Genomic DNA, 24,390 nt, shown 5'->3' with positions numbered 1-24,390 from the left:
GAAATAATAACTGCTAGCTTTTGAGCAAAAGAGGTGATATTTCTCCAGTTTTTGTTTTTGTAGATGGAAGGCTCCTAATGATACAACCCTAATTTCTCTTTCAAGACAGGAAACACTTACCTTCTGGGTTTTGAGTAGAAGTAATATTTCTACAGTCCTTGTACTTGTAGATGAGGGCCTCATGATGATACAGGCCCTCGTTTTTTTCATTAAGAGTGCAAATAAGCCCTGGCTGGTGTGGGTAAGTTGGTTTTTGAACAGGAGCAGTTGGGTGTCATCCTGTTCAGCGAAGGGTTGCAGGTTTGATTCCCATTTGGGCACATGCCCAGGTTGTGTGCGGGATCCCTGGTAGGGGGCGTGCAGGAGACAGCTGATTGATGTTTCACTCTCACATCCATGTTTCTCTTTCTCTCCCTTCCTCCCTCTCAAAAAATAAATTTAAATAATAGCTTTGCTGGTTTTTGAGCAATAAGTTGATATTTTTCCAGTTCTTTTTGTAGATAAGGGGCTCATGATGCTACAATACCTCATTTCTTTCTTAAGAGAGAAAATGTTTGCTGGGGTTTGAGCAGGAACGGTGACATTTCTCCAGTCCATGCCCTTGCAGAGGAGGGTTCATGAAGTTATAAGCCTTCATTTTTTTTCTTATAAGAGAAGAATACCAACTTTGCTTGTTTTTGAGCAGGAAAGGTGATATATCTCCAGGTCTTATTTTTGTAGATAAGTTCATGATGTTACAACCTCTCATTTCTTCTTTAAGAGAGGAAATACTAACTTGGTTGGTTTTTGAGCAGGAAGGTGATTTTTTTTTTTTTTTTTAGTTCTTCACCTTGTAGACAAAAGGCTTATAATATTATAACCCCTCATTTCTCCCTTGTGAGAAATACTAGCTTTGTTGGTTTTTGAGCAGGAGCGGTGACATTTCTCCATTATTGTAGATGAGGGGTTCATCATATCACAACCCCTCATTTCTAGTTTAAGATAAAATGGCATTGGCATGCTGCATATCAGTAAAATTATCACAGCTGCTAGATTTTTTAATAGTCACCCTGCACAGGTTTTTGTTTTCACAATATCTGGAAATGGCCTAGGAGGAGAAATGAGATAAAACACAGGTACGTTAAAAATAAAAACGTTCCAGCCTTCACAAAGAAAGCATCACTGATAAGCCACACAGTCCCATTTTTTTACATGAATTATAGTTACTGCTTCTTTGGATAGCTGTGGCCTACACTGCTAGGTCCTTGGGATCTACTTTATGCTAATTTACCAAGGTAAGTCATTTAGGGATTATGACTAGATTTCAGCGCAAAGGGGAACTTAGAATTTTTTAAAGTTTGGGTTTTCTCAACGATGGCACGATAGGTTCCTAACAACAATATCATCTGCTGCCTATACACTTGGTTCCTTGAATATAATAAACATACACTTGGGAAAATCAGTGTTTACTCAGCTATTTGAATTCTACCCACTCTTTATTAGTTAGTATATACTTTAAGCAGATGTTAATGAGACAGGCATGTGCTGTACTTTATTGAAGGGTAGGAAAGGTCTAATGACTGAAGCACCGTAAGCTACTATTTCACTTGCACATTAACTAAGGTGGAAACACATCTTACTCTAAAGTACCACCAAAGTACCACAGAAAGTGTACATTTTAAAAGTGTCCATTTTAGTTGTGAATAATTTTGTTGCATATGAACCAAAGTGTTAAGTCATAAATATACTTTGTGCCATATATTTTGCAATTTCCATTAAAAACCGATGTACTTTCTACAGCAAGTGTTTGAAACACATATTCTACAATCTAAGTATAGTTCTCTCAGGTTAGCTTTGTCTAACAAACTCATGGGACTGAACTGTGATATATACAGAAAAGACATGGATTTACAAACTGAGTTAAGAGTGGTAAGTAGATTATATTTGTAGATATGATTAGTGATACAATTGTAAGACATTATTTATGTATGGTTAGAAAAAAAGAACAGTTTAAAAAAACCATCAAAGATTAAATTTGATTTAAATTATTTTGAATCATGGTCACAGAAGAGATAATTTTTTTTTTATAATGTGGGATTCTCAAACCATAAAAGATACCAGCAATATGATGTGAAAGAGTTAATAAATCTTCAATGTGTTAGTTTAAAAAAACTTTTTAATTTTCCTAGTCACTACATAATATGACTTATCCACAGATGTTGGTTTGATGTCTGGCAGAAAGCAGCCGTACCTCTAGGTTCTGTGCTCTTTCTTTTCGAAGAGGAGCAAACACAACAGGCAGTCCGTGGTCACTGGCTAAGGACCGAAGATCAAAATAGTATTTGGCATAGACACTGGCGGAAACATTAAGACGAAACTGGAGTAGATATAAATATTGCCTTTCCAAGTCATTTCTGGGGAAGAAGGAAAACACAAAAGCAACACGGGACAATTTCAGTCAACGAGGCTATCTTCAAAATTACCCTTCTAAGCTACTACATTGACTGTAAGCTTTGTTTTGAAACAAATAAAGGTTACCTAGCAGTACTAATACATGACTGTTCAAACAACAAACAAGGTACAGCTGCTTGTGGTCCCTTTTGCCTCTAGCACTTTGAGTTTTGGGCAAGGGGGAGGAGTTTCCCTCTCTCTTGTGCACTCCTGCTGCTGACTCAGGGCTCATTCATCCAAGTCCCATTAGTACAGCTGTAGATTCATGCTCCTTGCTCACTCACAGGACCCCACTCCAGTGTTCAGAAGGAAGGAATGATGTGTGCTGTTTCTAGGCTCTGAGGAACTTGCAGACATTTTCACCAGGCCAGTAACAGGAAGGGCCTTATTAAAGTAGAGATGTGCCAAACAAAGGAGTGGGCACATCACCATGGCAACAAATGGATCCACTGAGAGCCACCACTATTATCTCTGAGGGGGGAAACGCCAGGCAACAAGGATTCACCTCTAATAAATCTATACTAATAAAAGGGTAATACGATAATTAGACCGGATGTCCTTCCAGACAAAGCCACAGCGGCTGCAAGGGCCAGCAGCCATGGCGGCTGTGAGGGTGGGTCCAGCACCACGGTGCCTTTTGCAGAGGCCACGTGAGAAGGCACCACGGGAGAAGGCAGAAGGGAGAAGGGAGGAGGCCAGTGCCTCAGGAGAAGGGAGAAGGCCAGCACCGCGGGAGAAGGTGAGAAGGCGGGCACCTTGGGAGAAGGCATTAGGGAGAAGGCCAGCACCACGGGAGAAGGTGAGAAGGCGGGCACCTCGGGAGAAGGCAGAAGGGAGAAGGCCGGCACCACGGGAGAAGGTGGCAGTTAGACAGTTAGGGGGATCAGGCCAGGAGGGGAGAGCAGTTAGGGGAATCAGGCCAGGAGGGGAGAGCAGTTAGGGGAATCAGGCCAGGAAGGGAGAGCAGTTACGAAGTTAGGGGGATCAGGCCAGCAGTGGAGAGCAGTTAGGGGAATCGGGTCAGCAGGGGAGAGCAGTTAGGGGGATTGGGCCAGCAGGGGAGAGCAGTTAGGGGGATCAAGCTGGCAGGGGAGAGCAGTTAGGGGGATCAAGCTGGCAGGGGAGAGCAGTTAGGGGGATCAAGCTGGCAGGGGAGAGCAGTTAGGGGCATCAGGCCAGGAGGGGAGAGCAGTTAGGGGAATCAGGCCAGCAGTGGAGAGCAGTTAGGGGGATTGGGCCAGCAGGGGAGAGCAGTTAGGGGGATCAAGCTGGCAGGGGAGAGCAGTTAGGGTGATCAGGCCAGCAGGGAAGAGCAGTTAGGGGCATCAGGCAGGCAGGCGAGCGGTTAGGAGCCAGTGGTCCCGGATTGCGAGAGGGATCCCAGATTGGAAAGGGTGCAGGCCGGGCTGAGGGACCCCACCCCCACCCATGCATGAATTTCATGCACTGGGCCTCTAGTAAGTAAGTAAGTAAATAAATAAATAAATATGCCACATTCCGTGGGAAAGGGACCTTCCCGCACCTCTCTCCCCGCCCCCCCCCCCCCCCCGGAATGGGGCTAATGTCAAAGAGCATATGCAAGCTTCTGTTCACTTTAATCTTACTGGGGTGAGAAATTGTCATTATGACAGAACTGGATGAACTTTTAAAACTTTGGAAGGCAGAAAGATTAAAGATAGATGTCTTGACTGGACTAATAGAGCATGGGAGTTAGACTCAAGAATTCTCCCCTGTTGGGAATGCATCCCAAGACGTTCAGCATCCCCTGATCCTTGCCAGAACAGAAGGGGTGAGTTCAATAAATTGGGAAAGGAAATTTGGGGGCAGTCCTTTGCTATGTGACCATACTGTTGTCATTTGCCAAGTAGTTAAATAAAATTAGTAAATTGTACTACTTCCAGGCATCCTTTGATAGAGTTAGTTAATAAAATGGTAACTACCTGAACAAACATGAGAGGGTTTTTAAACATATTTGGTTTCTTAGTTTTAAAGTTTTAGTATTTTATTCATTGGATAGGTCAACAAAAGTCTGATGTTCTCCTGCATGGAGAGGAGTCAGAATATAAGCAGAGATGAGGTTTTCTCACTTGTTAAACTTTAAACCTACTTCCAAAATTAATTTCCTGTTCATATGACCATAAGCGTATAGAAATGTAAATCAGATAATGTTTTGATAATCAGCTAAACAGGACTTAATTTACTACAGGAATAAATGCACTTTACCATCCTTTTAATATTTTCTTCACTTAATACCTGTTAATTGTGAAGAAATATAGTACCTTCATAGGATTACCAGTCTATTAATAGAGGCTTAATCATGGAAGAAAAGCCTTATGTCTAAAGATTATGCATCATCTGGGTTTTTTTGTTTTTGGGTTTATTTTTATGGTTGTTTTTTTTTTTTGGTTTTTCAATGGCGAGACAGCTGAATGGCATACCATTTATAAGCACAACAAATTTCTGACCAGCAGCTGCTCGTTTAACTTATTCTTTTGAAGGGAAATAATAGTCTAAAAAGACACATAGATGTAGGAACGTTTTAAGGAAAAGCTGATAAGACACCAATTTTTCAATTTAGATTCAAAAGAGAACATTACAAATAGTAGTCAGCAGCAGGGCCTTGACACCAATGTACAATAAGCATTGTTATAATACCTTCCAGTTTCCAAAGATCATAAATAAAAGCGGCCTATTATAAACATAGCTCCTGGTATTTCTCTGTTCATACACACAAAGCATTCTTTACAAGTAGTCTATGGCTAGACACTGCCACCATTCCCCCTAGGGTTCACATCTATGTAAACTCACACATTTCTCTGCATGTTCTCTGATGTTATAACTAGAACCAGAGCCCCACCAGTTGAGGTGCAGGTTTTGAGAAAATTTCAGTTGCCATAATGGCAGGGCCAGTGTTCATGAGTACAAATTATACTTCCTCCAAGGGACCAGTCTGAAGACTCATGACAGTGGTGTCAAAGTCACTTCAGCTTCCTCGACTTCCAAAAGTACTTCCATTTGTTTCAAGTTTATTATTTGCTGTCACATCGTTTGCTAATGGCCACCAGCAAGATAACGGTGACTCTTCAGTTTACACTATTATGTGAAGAACTTAAACTTCTCCGCCTGTCTGAGAGGTCGGAGCTTCCTAAATCATCAGACCAACTTTCAAACATGTGTAATGCTTTTTAAAAAGCAGGAGCGAGCACAGGGATCTGAAACCTTTATATGTGGTTAATTTTCTACCATGGTTTCTTTAACAACATGACTTTAGATAAAAAGGAGGAAAAGACCAGTAAATGCAAATATACATGGTGTGATTCAGATTTAAGCTATAACCACCCCCCTCCCCCACCCTCAATAGTCTAGAGGCCCTAAGACCATAACAGTGGCCAAAAACTTATTTCAAAGGCCAGATGTATGCCCCTTAAAAATGGACTGGAAACAACAGAAGAACACTGGGTGGGATCCAAAATGGTGGCAGAATAGGTAAAAGTTATACTCACCTCTCCCCAGGACCAAACTGGAATTGCAACTAAAATACAGAACATTCAACCTGAATAACCAACTGACGACTACCTGAACAGATTTCTTATAACCTAGGATTTATGAAGAAGCCATATTGACACTGGTAGGAAGAGCTGGCCCCGGCACCCACATGCAGTGTCTGAGAATCCATAGGGATATCTCAGCTACAAAGGTCCCTTCTTAAAATCGAGGGGCTCAGCCCCATGCCAAGCTACCCAGAGCAGAACATCAGAGCTGGGAAGAGGAGCCCACAAAATGTCTGGCTGTGAAAATAAGCAGGGATCTGTCTTCCAGGGAGAGACAGGAGATAGATAGGAATCTGCTAGAAATCCAGGTGCCCTCTTAAAGAGCCAGCACACAAAATCTTGTTTGTGGCCATTTACTCTGAGCTTAGACAGAGGGAGGGTGGCTTAGAGTGGACTAGTGAGAAGAGACTGGATTGTGTGGCTCTGGGGAGAGAGCGAAGGGACAGCTGCCAGGATCTCTGTGCCGAGTCCCTCTTCCACACTGCCCACACATGTCATCTTTCTTGGGTTGAGGACTCTTCTATGACATTTGCCTCAGGGAATGCGCTAGCCCCACCTTCCCAACTCTCTGTCTTCCTACCCTGTGGTGCTCATACCTTATGGAAAATTCAGCTACCTAGGCCCAGGGTGTAGAGGTCCAGCAGATTCAGGGTATGTCAGAGACTGGGTTCTGGGGCTCTACGTCAGGGGCCAATTTTCCCTTGCATACCCAACTGGTGCAGAGCCATCCCTTCACATGGCCAACTCTTGGTCTGTTTTAGCCTAAACTCTGCTGCTTGACCCCAAGATGATTCCCTGAGACCCCAGCATACCATAAAGGTCTGTGGGCACCCAGCATTTGGCAGCTGGCCTTGGTGCACCCTGAGAATTTTTTCTGAGTGGCCTGAGACTCAGCACTGGCACCAAGTTTGAAAATGTATCAGTCCAATGAACACCACTCATCTATACCTGATGACTCACTTAGTACCTACCTAACCCAACTTGGTACCGCTAGAGGCTCTTTCAATGACTGAGCCTAACAGGCAGCCTACAGGTGGAAGCAGGAGAAAGCAGATCTCGAAAGCAGACCTTCTCCTGCCTTTTGGGCCTTTGCTGACCTGCACCAAAACTCGGTGGAAGGTATCCTTGGTGAGCAGCTTGGCCTTCGCATGCATACCAATCAAACCATGGCCAGCCACAAACTGTGGACTGCTCTGTAGCTCCAAGATGATTTCCCAGGGCCAGTCACAGGCACTGGACAGTGTCTGACACTGACCTACACGGAGTTCCTCCCAAGAGACTTCAGAACCAACGCACTCAGTGGCCAGTTTCAGACAATGTCCAAGGACCCAATTAACTTCACAAGTGGCACATCCAAAAGGGAGATCCTGGGCACCAGACCCTACTGAGGCGAATTCTGTTTCATGTGGTAAGCTCCTGCTCAGCAGCTCATACACTACAAGGATATAACCATTGTAAACATTTATGCACCCAACAGAGGAGCACCTAAATATATAAAGTAAATTCTGATGGACATAGAGAAAGACACAGTAATACAGTCATCATAGGGAAGTTTAACACCCCACTAACATCAATGGGTAGATCTTCCAGACAGAAAATTAACAAGAAGAGCATCCTTAAATGATACACTAGACCATATGGATTTTTAAAAACTTAAAAAATATATATGTTCTTATTGATTTTAGAGAGAGGGGGAAGGAGAAGAATAGAGAGATAGAAACATCGACGAGAAAGAAACATTGACCCACTGCCTCCTACTCACCGCCTATTGGGGATTGAGCCGGCAATATGGGCATGTGCCCTGACTAGGAATTGAACCAGGACCTCTTGGTTCATGGGTCGATGCTCTGGCCAGGTGACCATATGGATTTAATTGATAGCTTCAGAGCATTTAGCCTCAAAGAAGCAGAATATACATTATTTTCAAGTGCACATAGAATACTTTCTACCATAAATTACATATTAGAACACAAAACAAATGTCAATAAACTTAAGAAACCTTAAATCATATCAAGCATTTTTCCTGACCACAGGGTATCATACTAGAAGTCAATTACAAAATAAACGGAAAAACACACAAATGCATGGAGGCTAGATAACATGTAACTAACAATAAATGGGTTAAAAATGAGATCAAGAAAGAAATCAAAAGATACATTGAGACAAACGAAAATGTAAATACATAATCTATTCAACATATCAAAAGCAGACTTAAGAGGGAAATTCACAGCATTACAAACTTACCTCAAGAAACAAGAAAAATCTCAAACAATTCAACCTTTCACCTAAAAGAATGAGAAAAAGAACAATAAACAATGCCCAGTGAGCAGAAGGAAGGAAATAATAAAGACCAGAGTGGAAATAAAAATAAAAATAAAACGACAATACAAAAGATCAATAAACCAAGATCTGGGTATTTGAAAAAAACTAACAAGACTGATAAACCTTTAACCAGACTCATTAAGAAAAAGAGAGCCCAAATAAATGAAAACAGAGGTAAAAGAGGAGTATGAAAAAAACAGACAAAAGAAACAGGAGAAGGAAGAACTGACACCACAGGAATACAAAGGATTATAAGAAAACATTATGAACAACTATATTCCAAATTAGACAATCTGGAAGAAATGGGTAAATTCCTAGAAACAGACAATCTTCCAAAGCTGAATAAAAAAGATACAGAAAATCTGAACAGACTGATTACAGCTAATGAAATCTAAGCTGTAATAAAAAACTTCCAACAAACAAAAGGCCTGGACATAATGACATCACAGGCAAATTTTACTAAACATTCAAGAAGAACTAACAGCAGTCCCCAAACTATTCCAAAAAGTTTAAGAGGACTGAAAACTCCCAAGCTTATTTTAAGAGGCCAGCATTATTCTAATTCCAAAACCGGATCAAAACACTACAAGGAAAGAAAATTAAAATACAATATCCTTGATGAACACAGATGCAGAAATCTTCAACAAAATGTTAGCAAACCGAATTCAGGAATACATTAAAAAGATCATACACCATGATCAAATGAAATTTATTCCTGGGATGTATGGTTGGCACAATACCTGCAAATCAATTAACATGCTACACCATATAAACAAAATGAAAGATAAAAACCATATGATCATATCAATAGATGCAGAAAAGAATTTGACAAAATCCACAATCGATTTGTGATAAAAAACTCTCAGTAAAATGGAAATAGATGGAGCATATCACAACATATTAAAGACTATACATGACAGACACACAGATAACATCATATTCAATGAAGAAAAACTCAAATAGTTTCCCTTAAGATCAGGAACAAGACAGGGATATCCACTTTCATCACTCTTATTCGAAATAGTACTGAAAGTTCTAGTTGCAGCAATCACACAATAAGAAAAAAATAAAAGGCAATCAAATTGGAAAGGAAGAAGCAAAACTGGCATTATTTGCAGATGACATGATACTGTGTATAGAGAACCCTAGGGATTCCACCAAAAACCTACTACAACTGATAAATGAACTCAGTAAAGTAGCAGGATACAAAATCAATCAGAAATCAGTTGCATTTTTATACAATAACTAGAGGCCTGATGTGCAAAATTCATGCAAGAGTAGGCCTTCCTTCCCCCAGCTGCCAGCACCAGCTTCCCTCCAGCACCCAGGACCCAGGCTTCACCTCGCAGCCCCAGCTTTGTCCGGGAGGACGTCCATTCTAATTAGCATATTATGCTTTTATTATTATAGATAATGAATTATTAGTAAAAGAGAAGGATCTCTTACCCTTTAAGATAGCAAGGAGGGACTTGGAGAGCATTATGCTAAGCAAAATAAGCCAGTCAGGGAAAGACAAGTACCACTGATTTCACTCATAAGTGGAATCTAATGAACAAAATAAACGGATGAACAAAATTGATCCAAAGACATAGAAGCATGGAAAAGACAGTGGAATCTCAGAGGGAAGGTAGGGGAAGGTGGGGGTGTGGGAAGAGATCAACCAAAGAATGTATATGTACATAAGCATAACCCATGGACACAGACAATAGGGTAGTGAAGGCCTGGGGTGGGGGGAAGGGGTGGGCTAGAAGGGTCAAAGGGGAAAAAAGGGGATATATGTAACACTTTCAACAATAAAGATTAAAAATAAAGAAAGGGAAACTAAAAAACAATCCCATATACAATTGCATAAAAAAATACCCACCAAAATACCTAGGAGTAAATTTAACCAAGGAGGTAAAAGACCTGTACTCAGAAAATCATAAGACACTGAAGAAAAAAAACTGAAGAAGATATATATAAATGGAAGCATATACCATGCTCATGGATAGGAAGAATGAGCACCTTTAAAATGTACATACTACCCAAAGCAATCTATAGATGCAATGCAATTCCTATCAAGATACCAATGGTGTATTTTACAGAAATAGAACAATAATCCAAAATTTTATATGGAACCTAAAAGACACCGAATACTCACAGCAATCTCAAGAAAAAAGAACAAGGATGGAGGTATCACACTATCTGATATCAAACTACACTACAAGGTTAAAGTAATCAAAACAGCATGATACTGGCATAAAAACAGACATGTAGATAAATGGAAGAGAATAGAAAGCTCAGAAATAAACCCACACCTACATGGTCAATTAATATTTGACAAAGGAGAGAAGGTCATATAATGGGGTAAAGACAGTGTATTCAATAAATGGCATTGGGTAATTTGGACAGATACATACAAAAAATGAAACTAGACCACCTTCTTACACCATATGCAAGAATAAACTCAAAATGGATTATTAACTTAAATGTAAGATTCAAAACCATAAAACTCCTAGAAGAAAACATAAAGCAGTAAAATCTTAAACATTTCCCTTAGTAATATATATATATATTTTTATAGAGAATCTCAAGCAAGTGTAACAAAAGAAAAAATAAACAAACTGGAGTCCATCAAACTAAAAAGTTTTAGCAAAGGAGAACATCAACAAAATAAAAAGACAACCCACTGATGGGTCGCCAGGGGGCGTGGCCGGCCTGCAAACCACCACAGGCCCCTCGCCCAGGCCACCCCACGCCCCAAGGGAATCCCCACCCTGATCCGGGACACCCTTCAGGGCAAACCAGCTGGCCCCCACCCGTGCACCAGGCCTCTATCCTATCTAATAAAAGAATAATATGCAGATTGACCATCACTCCAACACACAATATGGCTGCCCCCATGTGGTCAAAGATCCTGCCCCCATGTGGATACAAGATGGCCACCACAAGATGGCCAGCAGGGGAGGGCAGTTGGGAAGGACCAGGCCTGCAAGGGAGTGCAGTTGTGGGCGACCAGGCCTGCAGGGAAAGGCAGTTGGGAGGGACCCAGGCCTGCAGGGGAGGGCAGTTAGGGGTAACCAGGCCTGCAGGGGAGGGCAGTTGGGGGGGACAAGGCCTGCAGGGGAGAGCAGTTAAGGGCAAACAGGCTGGCAGGGGAGCAGTTAGGCATCAATCAGGCTGGCAGGGGAGTGGTTAGGGGGTGATCAGGCTGGAAGGCAGAAGCGGTTAGGGGCAATCAGGAAGGCAGGCAGGCAAGCAGTTGGGAGCCAGCAGTCCTGGATTGTGAGAGGGATGTCCGACTGCCCGTTTAGGCCTGATCCCACCAGGATTGGGCTTAAACAGGCAGTCGGACATCACTCGAGGGGTCCCAGATTGGAGAGGGTGCAGGCTGGGCTGAGGGACACACGCCTCCATGCATGAATTTCGTGCACCGGGCCTCTAGTTTGACAATAATATAAGAGATTAATATTCAAAATTTATAAAAAACTTACACAACTCATGCCAGGGTAGCAGGCTCGATCCTGGCATGGTAGGGGGTGTGCAGGAGGCAGCCAAACAGTGTTTTACTCTCACATTGATGTTTCTCTCTCTCTCCCTCTCCCTTCCTTCCTCTCTCTCTAAAAAAATAATAATAATCTACACTAATAAAAGAGTAAGATGCAAGTTGACCATACCTTTGCGACACCCACCAGCCAATCAGGAGTGAGTATGCAAATTAACCCAATAAAGATGGTGGGTTAATTTGCATACACAGGCACCAAGTGGCCTGGGGATGGGCGGGATGCTTGTGTTGTCGCCATGGTGACGACACAGGCTTTCCGCACTGCCCCAGCTGCTCTGGGCCTCTGGGCAATGTGGGAAGGTGGAAAGGCGGCTCTGGCCGGAGGGAAGACGGTGCTGGCAGCCAGGGGAAGGAAGGCCCATTCTTGCATGAATCTTCGTGCATTGGGCCTCTAGTTCAATTAATAAAAATCTTGTAAACATTTTTTACAAATTAAAACTTATACAACTCAACACCTATAAACAAACAATCCAATTAAAAAATGGGCAGGGAACCTCAACTTCTCCAAAGCAGACATACAGATGACCAACAGACATATGAAAAGATGTTTAACATCACTGATCATCCAAGAAATGCAAATTAAAACCACAATGAGATATCACCTCACACCTGTCAGAATGGCTACCATCAATAAATCAACAAACAGCAAGTGTTGGTGAGAATGTGTAGAAAAAGGAACCTTCATGCACTTTTGGTGGGAATGTAGATTGGTATAGCCACTATGGAAAACAGTATGGCGTTTCTTTAAGAAATTAAAAATGGAACTGCCTTATGACTCAGTGATTCCACTTCTGGGTATATATCCGAAGAAGCCCAAAACATAATTCAAAAAAATATATGCACCCCTGTGTTCACTGCAGTATTACTTACAATAGCCAAGCTATGGAAGCAACCCAAGTGGCAATCAATAGATGAATGGATTAAAAAGTGGTGGAATATTACTCAGCCATAAAAAAGAATTAAATCTTGCAATTTGTGACAACACAGATGGACCTACAGGGTATTATGCTAAGTGAACTAAGTCAGAGAAGTACAAATACTATATCATTTCACTTATATGTGGACTCTAAAGAACAGTATAAATGAACATACAAAACAGAAGCAAACTCATAGATACAGAGAACAGACTGATGGCTTCCAGAGGGGAAGAGGGTGGGGGACTGGGTGAAAAAGGTGAAGGTACTGAGAAGTACAGATTGGTTATAAAATAGTCATGGGGATGCAAATTAAACCATAGGAAATATAGTCAATAACATTGTAATAACCATGTATGGTGCCAAGTTGTACTGAAAATATTGGGGAAAACACTTTGTAAAGTGTATGATTTTCTAACCACCATGCTGTACACCTGAGACTAATACAAAATAATATTGAGTGAAAAGTCTTATTGAAACAAATAAATAATAAAAAAGAGGGGGAAAAAGGACTGGAACTGGTAGCCAGACTGCTTTAAGAAAGCCATAAATATATTTAAAGTACTGTTGTTCTCAGAAGTGAGTTTGTACAATGGTTGCCAATAACCACCAGAGAAATACATTTCAAATTATCACAGATTATTATAACAATAATACATAAAGACCTAATATTAATGAGGAATATGAATTGTTAAAGTAAATGTAGATTAAAAATATATGTAATTTTATGCCTAGTTCAGTTCTCTGCATAATGTAACCTTTAAAAATATTTCTTAATATGTAAACTTTATTGGAGCAAATAAGTTATTGGAAAATGGTAAGAAAGTTCACAAAAACCTTGCTAACTCACATGTCCTTGACTGTAATGCCCTCGAAGATTTGGCAGAAGTCTGCATTCCTTATAGCCCGGTCCTGCAAATACTTGGAGGCAAGAAGAATAGCTCCCAAAATAATTCTTTTCCAGTTAGTGGGGCAAATGTTGATCTCAGCATAAATTACAAGTCTTTCTAAGTAAACCTGCAAAAGTACAACACTGGCCTTTGATTTTATTCCAGGGTTTAAGTGCTATAATAAGAACTTAAACTTTCATCTGTTTTTGACATGCCTTTTATTCTTGGGTTCGATGGAGACTGCTTGGCCAGCCAAAGCCAGAGACCAAGTTACAGTTGCAAATGAGATACTTCTGTTGCCTACTTTGCCATGTGAATTTCCAGTCCAATTTTTGGTCACAAGAATGAATGGACATCTTAGCAAAGGACTCCTAAAGAAATGTTACTACCTTTCCACTTGTAAAGGGCCCAGTGTAGATACCCAAGTGCCTACCTCGTGCACTGTTTCATACCTGGCGGGTAGTTATATGGTGATTTTACATAGTACTTGTATATGTAAATCCCTGGTAATACTGACCACATTCTTCTTTACATAGTAACTAGTCCTTTTGTGGCACAAGCTGAAGATAAACCCTGGTCATCAAGACAGCCCCCCAGTGGCTGCTGTGAGGTGCAGTAGGACAGGAAGTACAAACAGGTGTGCTTGAGGCAGGTCTTTACAACAGTCAAGTATTCCCGGACATAGTGCCTTTCTAAGAAACACATGCACACAAAGGGTAGCCCTTTCATATCCCCTAATCTTCACATCTCCATCATCATTTTATGAACTCCACCTCTGTCTTACACAACCTGAAGCTTAGTCAGTTCTGTTGGTTTCAGGTGGTAGCAGAGGGTGAGGTTTCATGAATTCTTCACATGTATTACATGTCTGTTCTACAAAGAACTGGGTGCAGTTAACAGCCAAATACAGATTATAGAGGCAAGCTGGGATTTGTTGTTATTTCAAAGGTGCTTTATAGAAGAGTGCATGCCATTTTACAAAAAGAAAAATCTCCAATTTTAAAGAGTATATTTACTGTCGGAGGTTATCAGATTGACAGCTCTGATTTGCTTTGCTCTTCAACTCAACTGTATTTTAAAAAAACAAATGGTTATTGAACATTATGCATTCTTAGTGAAAATTCCCACCAACCCCCCAAAACTCAGTGCTCTCAGATAACCTAAGAATGAACCTCCTTACAAAGTTCAACTGTCTGCTTTATGCGAATAATGAGAGGCATTTATACAACATTGGCAATCTCTCCACTTCCCATCATCTTCACTGCAGACTTGGTATGTGCCATTATTCATTCATTTATGCCACTTGCTCCCCTGTGTCGGTGGAATTGAGATTTCTCTTCTCACTGAAACTCTTCTAGCAGTGAAGTCAATCCCATCCCACTTCTGAAGAACACCTCCCACAATTACCTCTTTTGAAGAACCCTCCCTGTCTGCCAGAGATTCTCCCCAGTATGTGTTTACGTGCTTCCCATCCCACCCCCCGAGAAAGCTTCCTCTCCTTTTGCTCACAGCAAATGCCCTGATGCTGCTTCTCATCTCTCGTTCTCTCCTTAACCCACTGTGGTCTGCCTGACACTGTCACTCTCCTGAAAGCACAATGCTAAGGTCATTGGTGCCTTTGCACATACAAACCAGAGCTCTTCACCCAGCTCCACCCCCCAAGCATTCCCTAATGTCATAAAGGGCATGCCATTTGCCTAGGTGCTGGGCCAAAACCTCCAATTGAGTTAACCTGCTCCAATCTGTTAGCAATTCTTGTAATCAGACCACTTTCTACTTGTACCTTCTCACCTGTGTCACTGGCGTCTCCGCCCCCACTCGGCCTCACCGTTACTATCTATTCTCCCCAAAGCAGCCAGGAGAGCCTCTTTAATTAAGAGCACTTCACTCCCCTACTAAATATCTGCCAAAGGTTTCCCATCAAACAAATAAAAATGTAACTTATTCCCATGACCTGGAAGCTACAAAGCCCAATAAGATAGGACATTGCCCTTCCATGCGCTCATGTCCTACATTCTTTCCCTCATCCCACACTCTGACCACACTGGCCATACCTCACTGTTCCTCGAACACACAAAACATGTTCCCGTCTCCGAATCCGGCACTTGCCCCTTTGTCTATCACGCCAGAGCTCATCTGCCTCAGTTCAGTCATGTCAGGGTTCAAATGTCATCTCTTTAAAGAGGCTCTTCCTGATCATTCTATCTAAAGTAGCAAGCCCCTGTCATCACTTTATCACTTCACCCTGCTCTACCTTCTTGTTATTTTGTACTACCTGAACTATGCATCTTTTTAACAAAACTCACTTAAAGAAATATCTATGTCTTCCTCACTAGAATAAAAGCTCCATAAAAGCAAAAAACTTTATTCAACCTCGTCTCCCCTCTATCCTCAGCACTTAGATCTGTAAGGACTATCAGCACTGAAGGAGAAGTCCCCAGGAATGGCTTAGAGTGGTGGCAAAACCAGGAGAAAATAATAAAAAAGAAGTCAAGATAGGTGAGGTTCAGGGGAGTGTGGTCAAAATGCTGTCAAGAAGTTGCTCATTCCATAAATAGCCACCGAATATCTAACTCTTTGTCACTATTCTATCTTCTATACACTTCTTATTTACATTCTTTCTCCGCATTGGAACAGCTAATCTTAATTTCCTACTGTAGCTCAGATTCATGCTCTAATTCCATACATTCAAACGATTACTAGAGATTGCCCCTCTGCTGTCTCGCAGGTGTATCAAACTTTACTCGCCTACAAAGGACTCACCCTCTTCCAACCCAGATGCCCTCCTTCCTGTGTTCCCTAGCTCTTCGTGTGAGAGCACCACTCCTGCCTTTCCCCAGCATGTGCTCAGCACTCCAGATGGCTGGCAGCTCCATGGAAAGGCCTGTGTCTGATCCAGTGCCCATTGAGGGGTCTCTGTTCAGAAGCACAGGCTGTCTCTCCAAAATATTAATTGAAGGAGGAGGCACTGACTGACCTAAGTACTCTTCCCCCACACCATGCAGGAGACTTTCCCCTTTAGGATTGCCCGAGGGAAGAGTGATACAATCCCCATTCCTTCTCACTAGAATGGGCCACTCATTCCAAATGATAAAATCTTACCTTAGGAATTCTGTATGAATGACACAATGGTCCTTACACAGCTGTAGCTGAGCAGGCAACTAGCAAAGCTCTTTTAGATCCCACTGGCACTAGAATCCTGGGCAAGTTCACAGACAGGCACAAGAGGACAGCAAGGACAGATGAATACCCATCATCCAAGGAACAGAGAATTTAGGGCTCTAGTTCTCAATCAGGACACACATTACAGCTGCCTGTGGAATCTAGCCTGCAACTCAGCTTAGACCTACACTGAACCTGTCACTGCCTGGGGCCCAGAGGGTCTGCGATTGCTCCCATCCTACGCCATCAGCACGCCTTGTATGTGTGCCTGTGTGTGCACTGCATGCACATGTGTCTCCTGAGGTGTAGAGGAAGAAACCGGGTATCTCTCCTGCTGCCTTTAAAAGAAACTGTGTTGTGGTGAGAAAAGCAAGGACATTTTAAATCATGATTATTAAGCTCAAATGTGTGTATTTTACTTCCTTTGATACGTTTCCCTTAATAAAGTTCTGATGATCATTTCAGGAATCTACTTTTATTCGAAAAACAAGACCATACCCTGTGGACAAGACAGAAAAGGTGCTTTCTGAAAGAACTATCTTACCAAAGCTATTATTGCCCATTCAGCTGTCAGTTTTGTGGCACTGAAAAAAGGGTGAATGAACCTGTAAATACTTTCGGAATCAGGATTACGTTTAAAGTATTCCTCTGGAACTATTTCTTGCTGAAAGGGGAAAAAATGCAAGTAAGTATCCACTGAAGAAAAACACTTAAGTACTTTTATGATAGCTTGTGCCCACATGCCCCTAATGTCAGTCTTCTGTTTGTGCCCACATGCCTCTTAAGATAATTTTGATTGGGTGACATGTCTTTTAGTCTTTTAAATATAAACAATGGGGCTTTAAAAAACAACAGTGAGCCCAAGCTGGTTTGGCTCAGTGGATGAAGCATCTGCCTGCAGACTGAAGGGTCCCAGGTTCGATTCTGGTCAAGGGCACATGCCTGGGTTGTGGGCTCGATCCCCGGTGGGGGGCATGCAGAAAGCAGCTGATCAATGATTCTCTCTCATCATTAATGTTTCTATCTCTGTCTCCCTCTCCCTTTCTCTCTGAAATCAATACACACACACACACACACACACACACACACACACACACGTAAAAGCCTAGGTGGCCCTTGCACTCTTGAGCACTCACATTATCGCAAGATAGCTGTCCCATGTCGTCACAAGATGGCCACAAAATGGCTGCCACAAGATGGCCAGCAGGGGAGGGCAGCTGTGGGCGATCAGGCCAGCAGGAGAGGGCAGTTGGGGAAAACAGGCCTGCAGAGGAGGGCAGTTGGGGAAAACAGGCTGGCAGAGGAGGGCAGTTAGGAGCAATCAGGCCAGCAGGGGAGGGCAGTTGGGGGCCATCGGGCCAGCAGGGGAAGGCATTTGGGGGTGATCGGGCCGGCAGGGGAGAGCAGTTGGGGGCAATCGGGCTGGCAGGGGAGCAGTTAGGCATCAATCAGGCCAGCAGGGGAGTGGTTAGGGGCAATCAGGCAGGCAGGCAGGTGAGTGGTTAGGAGACAGCAGTCCTGGATTGTGAGAGTGATATCCGACTGGGGGATCGGGCCTAAACTGGCAGTTGGACATCCCCCGAGGGGTCCCAGATTAGAGAGGGTGCAGGCTGGGCTGAGGGACACCCCCCGCCCCCAGTGCATGAATTTCATGCACTGGGACTCTAGTGTGTGTATGTGTGTATGTGTGTGTGTATGTGCTCATGTGTGTATATATATATATATATCCTGTATAATAAGAAAAGAATATGCTAATTATCCGTTTTGCCTTTAGGCGTAATGTCCAACCGAGTAATGACAGGATCAGAGATCTGCAGGAGGTTGGGGCAGCGAACTACAAGTGGGCCGGAGAGCTACAGGAGGGGGCAGGGCAGCAAGCTATGAGGGGGGTAGGAGGGGGGAGGGGGTGGGGGGAGTTACAGGAGGGCGGGACAGCGGGTGGAGAGCTACAGGAGGGTGGCAGCGACCTATTGGCACATGGATTCGTGCACAGGGCTACTAGCATATATATAAAGAGCCAGGGGCCGTCACATCTCAAACAACTGAATGGACAATGGAACAGGCTGAGTGGGGCGACCAGGCCGGCAGGGGGGTTAGTGATGGGCGGCCAGGCTGGCAGGGAGCGCAGTTGGTGGCAACCAGGCCAGCAGAGGGGGCAGTGAGGGGCGACTAGGCTAACAGAGGGGGCAGGGAGGGGCGACCAGGCCAGCAGGGGGGCAGTTGGTGGCGACCAGGCCGGCAGGGGGGCAGTTGGTGGCGACCAGGCCGGCAGGGGGCAGTGAGTGGCAACCAGGATGGCAGAGGGGGGCAATGAGGGGCGACCAGGCTGGTGTGGGGGGTAGTTGGGGGTGACCAGGTTGGCAGGGAGGCAGTGAGGGGAGATCAGGTATGCAGGGGAGGCAGTTGGGGGCAACTAGGCCAGCAGGGGGACCAGTGAGGGGCAACCAGGCCAGCGGGGGGGGGAGTGGGGGCTGTTGGGGGCAACCAGGCTGGCAGAGGGGTGCAGTTGGGGGCGACCAGGCTGGTGGGGGGGCAGTTAGGGGTGACCAGGATGGCAGAGGGGGCAGTTGGGGGCAACCAGGTTTGCAGAAGGGGGCTGTTGGGGGCGACCAGGTTGGCAGGGGGCAGTAAGGGGAGACCATGCTGGCATGGGGGGGCAGTTAGGGGTGACCAGGCCGGCAGGGGGGCAGTTGGGGGCGACCAGGCCGGTAGGCAGAGGCGGTTAGGGGTTATCAGGCTGGTAGAGGGGCCAGTTAGGGGCGATCAGGCAGGCAGGCAGGTGAGCAGTTAGGAGCCATCAGTCCTGGATTGTGAGAGGGATGTCCCGGATTGAAGAGGATGCAGACTGGGCTGAGGGGACCCCCCACCCCATGCACAAATTTTGTGTACTGGGCCTCTAGTATGTATATAATAGTGATTCAATACCAACACACATTAAAGATAAATACAGTCACAGACTCAGAAAATGTGTATGTTCATTTCCACCTTCCTTCTACCGAATTCTATCTAAACATAAACCATCTTTAGATTCAAAAGTCTTGTTGATCACCATGTCATACTTCTGCAATCAACTCTGAACATATATTTTCAGTTTCCTGTAACCATCAGGCTCTAAGGCTGTGCTGTGCTAAACAGTGGTCACCAGCCTTATATTGCTATAGAGCATCTGAAGTGAATTTGCAATTCTTTTGTCATTCTAATTAATCCAAAATTTAAATAGCTGTTTAATTTTCTTCATAGAGATCTTAACATATCTGTTAGGCTTATTTACAAATATTCGTATTGTTTGATGTTACTGAAAATTATCTTTTAAAAAGATACTTTTGGGGGGGCATGTTGACTTACTTTAGCTTACTAGTTATACAAAGCTACAACTCAGTTCTTACTGACATATTTCTTATACATTTGTCTTTTAAAATCATTAGATGCAACATGGGGTGGGGAAGAAAACTTAAGGGAAGATAATTTTGACTTCAAGCTGGAGGGAATAATTTTCTTCTAGTGATTAATTTCAAAGCAAATCAGCATAAAATAAACACAATTGTACGAGAGAGAAATACAACCTCAATACAACTGGCACTTACTGTGAATGGATGTAACCTTTCATCAAAAATGTCCTCAGATCTATTTGCATCTCTAAAAAATAAGAAAGTGATTTAAGAAACGAATCCAGGAATTGTTAATATCTTAGTAACACATCTCCTGGGAGTAGAGAGAGGGGTGGAGGGAGCTTAATCTTCAACAAAGTCCTTCTACAAATTCTTCTCTTAGGTTCTGTAAGAATTTTCTGACCTCTTTTTACTCAGCACATCAAGTTCTGTGAAATCTTTTCTATAATGACCAGCCAGAGTTGCCTTTATAAGCATTAACCTTCCCTAATAGGCAATGCTAGACAATCAAATCAGTTGCCACTCCTCTAAGCTCACATTGAAAGACACAGGAACATTTTATGAAGCAGTAGGGGTGGGCAACCATTCACGTGAATATGAGATTCATATTTTTTTTCTCTTTTTAGTTTCCTATATTATATTATTATGTATTTCTTCTTGCCACTTTTAAATAGACTGAGTTAAAAATTTGCCTTTTTATTTTAAAAGTGACCAGTCCATTGATTTTAGAGAGGAAGGGAGAGAGAGACAGAGAGGAAGAAAGGAAGAGGAAGAAAGGGAGAGGAAGAAAGGGAGAAGGGGAGGAAGAAAGGGAGAAGAAAGGGAGAGGGAAGGGGGAAGGGGAGGGGGGGGAGGAAAGGGGAGGGGGAGGAGAGGGAGAAACATTGGTTGGTTGCCTCCTGCAAGCACCCAACTGGGGATCAAACCCTCCATGGCCCTGACCAGTAATCAAACACGCCCGCCACCTTTTGGTGTATGGGATGATGCTCCACCAACTGAGCCACACAGGCCAGGGCAGCCAGTCTTCTTCTTTTAAGTTTAGTTTTCCACACTAATATACTCTGCTCATTTAAACAGTGGTTCTCCAAGTGTGTTTTGCAGGCCTCCGGGGTTCTCCTGGACCATTTCAAAAGACCCATGAGGCCAAACTATTTTCACAGAAATATCAAGGCATTGCCTGCATTTGCACTGACATTTGCAACCATTGTATAAAAGCAAAAGTCATGGTTTGTGAGAATGAATCAAGGCAGGGGTACCACACTGTACTAGTAGTCATTTTATTCTTCACTGTCTCTTGTTGAAAACAAATTCTGCTTTACTTAAGAACATCCTTGATAAAGCAGTAACAATTAGCAATGTTATTAAGGCTGATTCTTCTTTTTCTATTCTGAATAAGGGGAAAGTATACATTAAGCACTTCTGCATACTGAAATGTGCCTGTTAAGGAAAAGCACTTGTGACTTAGTTGTGAGCTGAGCGAGCTACTTTTTCTTCACTGAATAACATCTTTATTTGATAGTACAACTGTCATTCTCTCAAAACTGAACAGGAAGCCTGTCACTTCAAGGACAATAACTTGTTTATTTGTTGCCAATGACACAATTCAAGCTATCAAGATAAAAATCAAGATTGGGGGGAAATTGTACCTTTTTTTTTGTGAGCTTGACAGCTTTTCAATACTTAGGCTTTTCTGGTAAGACTGGTGTTGATATGATGCTAACTAACAAAAGTGAGCTTTAATACTGTATAAAGAAATGTGAGCCAATACTTTCCAAATGACCAATGCATAATATTATAAATTATATACAGGTAAAAAGGTTCATTCAGTGTATAAGATATATGACTGAGTATTAATTTAACAGAGACCTACTGCAAGTGCATAAATATGACTTAAAGTCCCACTGTAATTAATTTAACAAATCAGCACTTATGGACTTCTGGTACAGTATCAAAGAATATCCATAATTATCTGAAGACTTTAAAAACACACTCTTTTCTAGCTATAAAGCGACATGAGGCTGGGCCTTCACACTGTTTCTTCAAACAAGTTACTGAGATGACTGAAGTAATCACAAAGGATTGAAGACAGGATATACATGAGAATCAGCTGTCTTCTATTAAATCAGACATAAAGAGATTTGCAAAAATATATATAAATGACAATTTCCACTCAACTTTTTGTTGTGGAAAATTATTATCTTTTATAAAGAATTACGTTAATGCTATGGCTCCCTATCAGGGGTGAATTTGAATCTCCCGGGGAAACATATGGCCATGGCTGGAGACATTTTTTGTTGTCAGAATGTGGCATCTAGTGAGGAGAGGCCAGGGATGCTGCTAAACATCCTGTAATGCACAGGCAGCCCCTTACAACAAAGAATTACCCTGCTCAAAATTTCAACAGTGCTATAAAAAAAGATATGTTTCAACATACAAGGGACTTATTTTAAATTTCTAATACAGTAAATATCAATATAGCTCACATAAACAAATATTCTTTGGGATCCTCAATAACTTAAGCATTAAGAGTCCTAAGACAAAAACAAATGATTTACTTCAATAATGTAATAAAAGCACTATATAGCTTACTCCAATAATGTCTATGTTTATCATCTAACACTACACTTTATATCTTGTATGTTTATTAACCAAAATAACAAGACAGGTTTAAAAACTCACCTGTTCTTTATGTGGTAATATATAGCTAATGCCAGGCTGAGAAAAAAAAAATTGTAACAATTGATTTTATGTTAGGTCTGAAGACTTTTTGTTGTTGTTAATCCTCACCCAAGGATATTTTCCCATTTATTTTAGAGAGAGTGGAAGGGAGGGGGAGAGACACAGAGAGAAAAACATCGATGTGAGAGAGACACGTCGATTGGTTGCCTCCCGCACACCCCCAACAAGGGCAGGAGATCGAGCCTGCAACCCAGGTACGTGCCCTTCACCGGAATTGAACCCAGGACCCTTCAGTCCACGGACCAATGCTCTATCCACTGAGCCATACTGGCTAGGGCTGAAGACATTTTTTAAATGTGGTGAGGGAAGACCTTCCCAGCTGCCCAGTGGCTATGAAATCCTCATTCAGAACAGTATAGCATGGGCACTTTTCACCTTGTAATTCTTTGGCTTTAAGCAAAATTAAGAAAACCAAAATGCTAGAGAATACACTGTTAGAAGAGAATCATTGATCAGCTGCCTCCTGTACACCCCACACTGGGGATGAAGCCTGCAACCCAGGCATGTGACCTGACAGGGAATCGAACAGAGACCTCACTGAGCCACGCCCAATTGATTTTAAAATCACAGAATTGAAGCATATAAACTGAAAAGAACCAATGAACTTTTGATAACATTTAATTCAAAACCCATTTTATGGAGAAGGTAACCAAGGCTTAAAACTGACCTGTTCAAGGTCCCACCGAGCGTGAGAAGCCGTTCTCCTCCTACACTACGAGGCAGTGTGCTTCCCAGGCTTGCCTGTGCATTGCGATCATCGGAGGAGCTTTAAAAACTGCCTTCTCCCACCTTGAGATAATCTGATTTAATGGCACTGGGTACGACTTGGGATTGTTTTGAAAGCTTCTCAGGTGATTGTAATGTGCAGCAAAGTTTGAGAACACATGAATTAGGGTTAAAATCAGAATCACTGCCAGGTGCCCTCAAACTACGGCCCGCGGGCCACATGCGGCCCGCCGGGTGCCGCTGCCTGTCCTGCTTAGCAGCCGACTCGTCCCAGGCCCGCAGTGCGCATAGGAATTTGTTCATAGTTGTTTTTTTTAAACTATAGTCCGGCCCTCCAACGGTCTGAGGGACAGTGAACTGACCCCCTGTTTAAAAAGTTTGAGGACCCCTGCATGCTTTGCTCCATATAATACGCCTCCCATCCTTCCTCAGCTTATCAAAAGGCTTGTGAGAGTGTATGTTAGGGGACAGGGAATGGAATACATCTGTTTAGAGACATATATTTTGAAAAAAGTTGCTAATGATTCTAATAAGTCTCACCCACCCCATTGAGAACAATGCACTACTTACCCCATAACAAACATTTTTTCTAAACCATTCCTAAATGCCAATTAGCTCTATTAATTTTCTCAGTAAACCTGTATTTCATCAATAGTAAATGTACTGAATGATCCATTTTCAAATCTTGATGAGGGCAAATTAAAACTTATTGTACTTCCAAAA

At 42.7% G+C, this 24,390-nt stretch overlaps 1 protein-coding gene across 7 annotated transcripts in view; it reads right to left on the bottom strand.

The window, feature by feature from the left end:
• The window catches only part of LOC308253051 (cyclin-Y-like protein 1), a 143,267-nt gene that overhangs the window by 71,284 nt on the left and 47,593 nt on the right, over positions 1–24,390 (bottom strand). For 2 of the 7 annotated variants that reach the window (XM_080678081.1, XM_080678079.1), the window contains exons 1-3: positions 8,226–8,266; positions 7,744–7,877; positions 2,231–2,393 (exon numbers count right to left, since the gene is read on the bottom strand). The exons of 2 other annotated variants lie outside the window; for them this stretch is intronic. In XM_080678081.1, the coding sequence (XP_080534207.1) occupies positions 2,231–2,393; positions 7,744–7,844 (264 nt within the window). In that variant the 5' untranslated portion in view covers positions 7,845–7,877; positions 8,226–8,266. Of the gene's footprint in view, positions 1–964; positions 1,088–2,230; positions 2,394–7,743; positions 7,878–8,225; positions 8,267–24,390 lie in introns of those variants that run through there. 3 more of the 7 variants (XM_080678078.1, XM_080678080.1, XR_013961090.1) reach the window with 3 other exon arrangements.

Source organism: Plecotus auritus (assembly GCF_963455305.1).
Source record: "Plecotus auritus genome assembly, chromosome: 1".
Classification (NCBI taxonomy): Eukaryota; Metazoa; Chordata; class Mammalia; order Chiroptera; family Vespertilionidae; genus Plecotus; species Plecotus auritus.
This window is presented reverse-complemented; position numbering and strand designations above follow the sequence as displayed.